Genomic DNA, 1,646 nt, shown 5'->3' with positions numbered 1-1,646 from the left:
CACACACACACACCGCGGCGCGCGCGTCTGGGCCTCCGGGGCTGCCCGCAGCCCTTACATGTGGGGTCCTTGCCGCAACCTCCACCCACCCCACCCCACCACTGGCCCCCGACTCCCCGTCTTCCAGGTACCGCATCGAGCAGGAGCTGGGCACGGAGATCAAGCCCATCCCGCCCCACATCGAGGAGAAGCTCTACTGCGCATGAGCGCCGACACCGCCGCCGACGCCGGCCGGCCGGCCGGCTGGCCGCGCCAAGGCGGCCCGCGGTGGCGCGGGTGGGGCTGCGAGCAGCTGACTTCCAGCGGGCTCCGGCTGTTTTTTTTCCGGGCGCACCCGCGCGGCGGCGGCGCCGCCGCCGAGGCGGGCCCCTTTGTGTTTGTTTGTTGGAGCGCGCCCAAAAGGGCCGGCGGCGGCGGCACGGGCGGGGGCGGCGCGCGCGACCCGCGCACGCCAAATCTTAAAGCCACGGGCCTGGCATGCGATGGGAATCGCGCGGCCCGAGGCGCGCGGGGCGCACGCGCGGCCCCCGCCCCCATCGCGCGCCGCCGCCGCGCCGCCTCTTGGGGGGCGGGCGCGGCGCAACTTATTTCACTTGCACGGCATGCATCGCCACAAGAACAGCTTTCCCAATCCCTTCGGCACGGCGCACCGCCGGCCTGGCGGCGGATTAGCCGCCGTGGCGGGGGAGGTGCGCCCGACGTATGCGCCTCCCCCGCCCTCACCCGCCCCGGCGGAGGCGCCGCCGCCCGCGCGCGCGGCCTGCGGCAGCACAGCCCCCCAGGGCTGGGCCCCGCGCGCCGCCTGCGCGCGCGCGTGCTCGTGCCCCCTATGGGCGCTGCCCCAACGAAACCCGGCCCCTGGCGATGGCGCGCGCGGCCGGCCGGCCGGCAGGCTTGCCGCCCGAAACGGGCCCCGCGGCCGCGCCGCCCCTGGGAGGGGCCGCTTCCCCCTCTCTGTTTTTGGGCAGCACTGACACATCCACTTTTTGACGGCGGGGCGCGCGTGGGTTTCGGGGCGGCGCTCCCCCGTTCACCAAGCGCTTCGTGGCGGGGCCTCCTCGGGTGCCGCGATAGACATGCAGCCACGAGCGGCGCCAGCGCGAGCGGCGGGCGGGATCGGCCGTGGCGTGCGTGCGCTGGGCGCCGCGGCGGGAGTGGCATAGGTAGCCATGCACTGCCCCCACGCACCCAAGTTCCGGCGCCGGCTGCTCACACCCCATCCCCACAGGCGCGTCCAGCTCGTTGCACGCACCACGCATCTGCGCCGCCGCCGCCCGCAGGCAGGCAGGCATCCGTGGGGCCCCGCCGGCCCCGCGGCTCGTGTGCCGCCTCCCGCCCCACGCGTCCCCGCCGCCGGCGGGCGTGGGCGCGCCCCCTCCTCAAACCGGCGCCCTTGCTGCGGCGCCCCCGGCCTCGTCGTTCCTGTTCGTCATGTCGGTTGCAGGGCCACTCGCACCCCGAGCCGGGGCCCCGCGGCGCGCCCGTGCCTGACAGCGTGCCCGCCCGCTTGCCCGCCCCTCCAGACCCCATTCTTTTGGCGCCACCCGCGCGTGTCGCGGTGGCTCCCGCGTCCCAACTAGCCATGTCTGTCTGCACGCCGGCGAACGCCGACCCGCCGTCTGCCGTGTCTCGGAACCGCGCCCCTC

The 1,646-nt window shown here is 76.1% G+C and overlaps 1 protein-coding gene across 1 annotated transcript in view; it reads left to right on the top strand.

Annotated features, from left to right (window-relative positions):
• The window catches only part of MNEG_10272 (ATP-dependent RNA helicase DDX6/DHH1), a gene marked incomplete at both ends in the record, with an annotated part of 4,164 nt that extends 3,958 nt beyond the window's left edge, over positions 1-206 (top strand). Inside the window, one exon of the mRNA XM_014041255.1 lies at positions 144-206. Coding sequence (XP_013896709.1) covers positions 144-206 — 63 coding nt within the window. The remainder of the gene's footprint in view (positions 1-143) is intronic.
• Between the last annotated feature and the right edge of the window lie 1,440 nt (positions 207-1,646).

The sequence above is a fragment of the Monoraphidium neglectum genome (assembly GCF_000611645.1).
Source record: "Monoraphidium neglectum strain SAG 48.87 unplaced genomic scaffold scaffold02250, whole genome shotgun sequence".
Taxonomy (NCBI): Eukaryota; Viridiplantae; Chlorophyta; class Chlorophyceae; order Sphaeropleales; family Selenastraceae; genus Monoraphidium; species Monoraphidium neglectum.
This window is presented reverse-complemented; position numbering and strand designations above follow the sequence as displayed.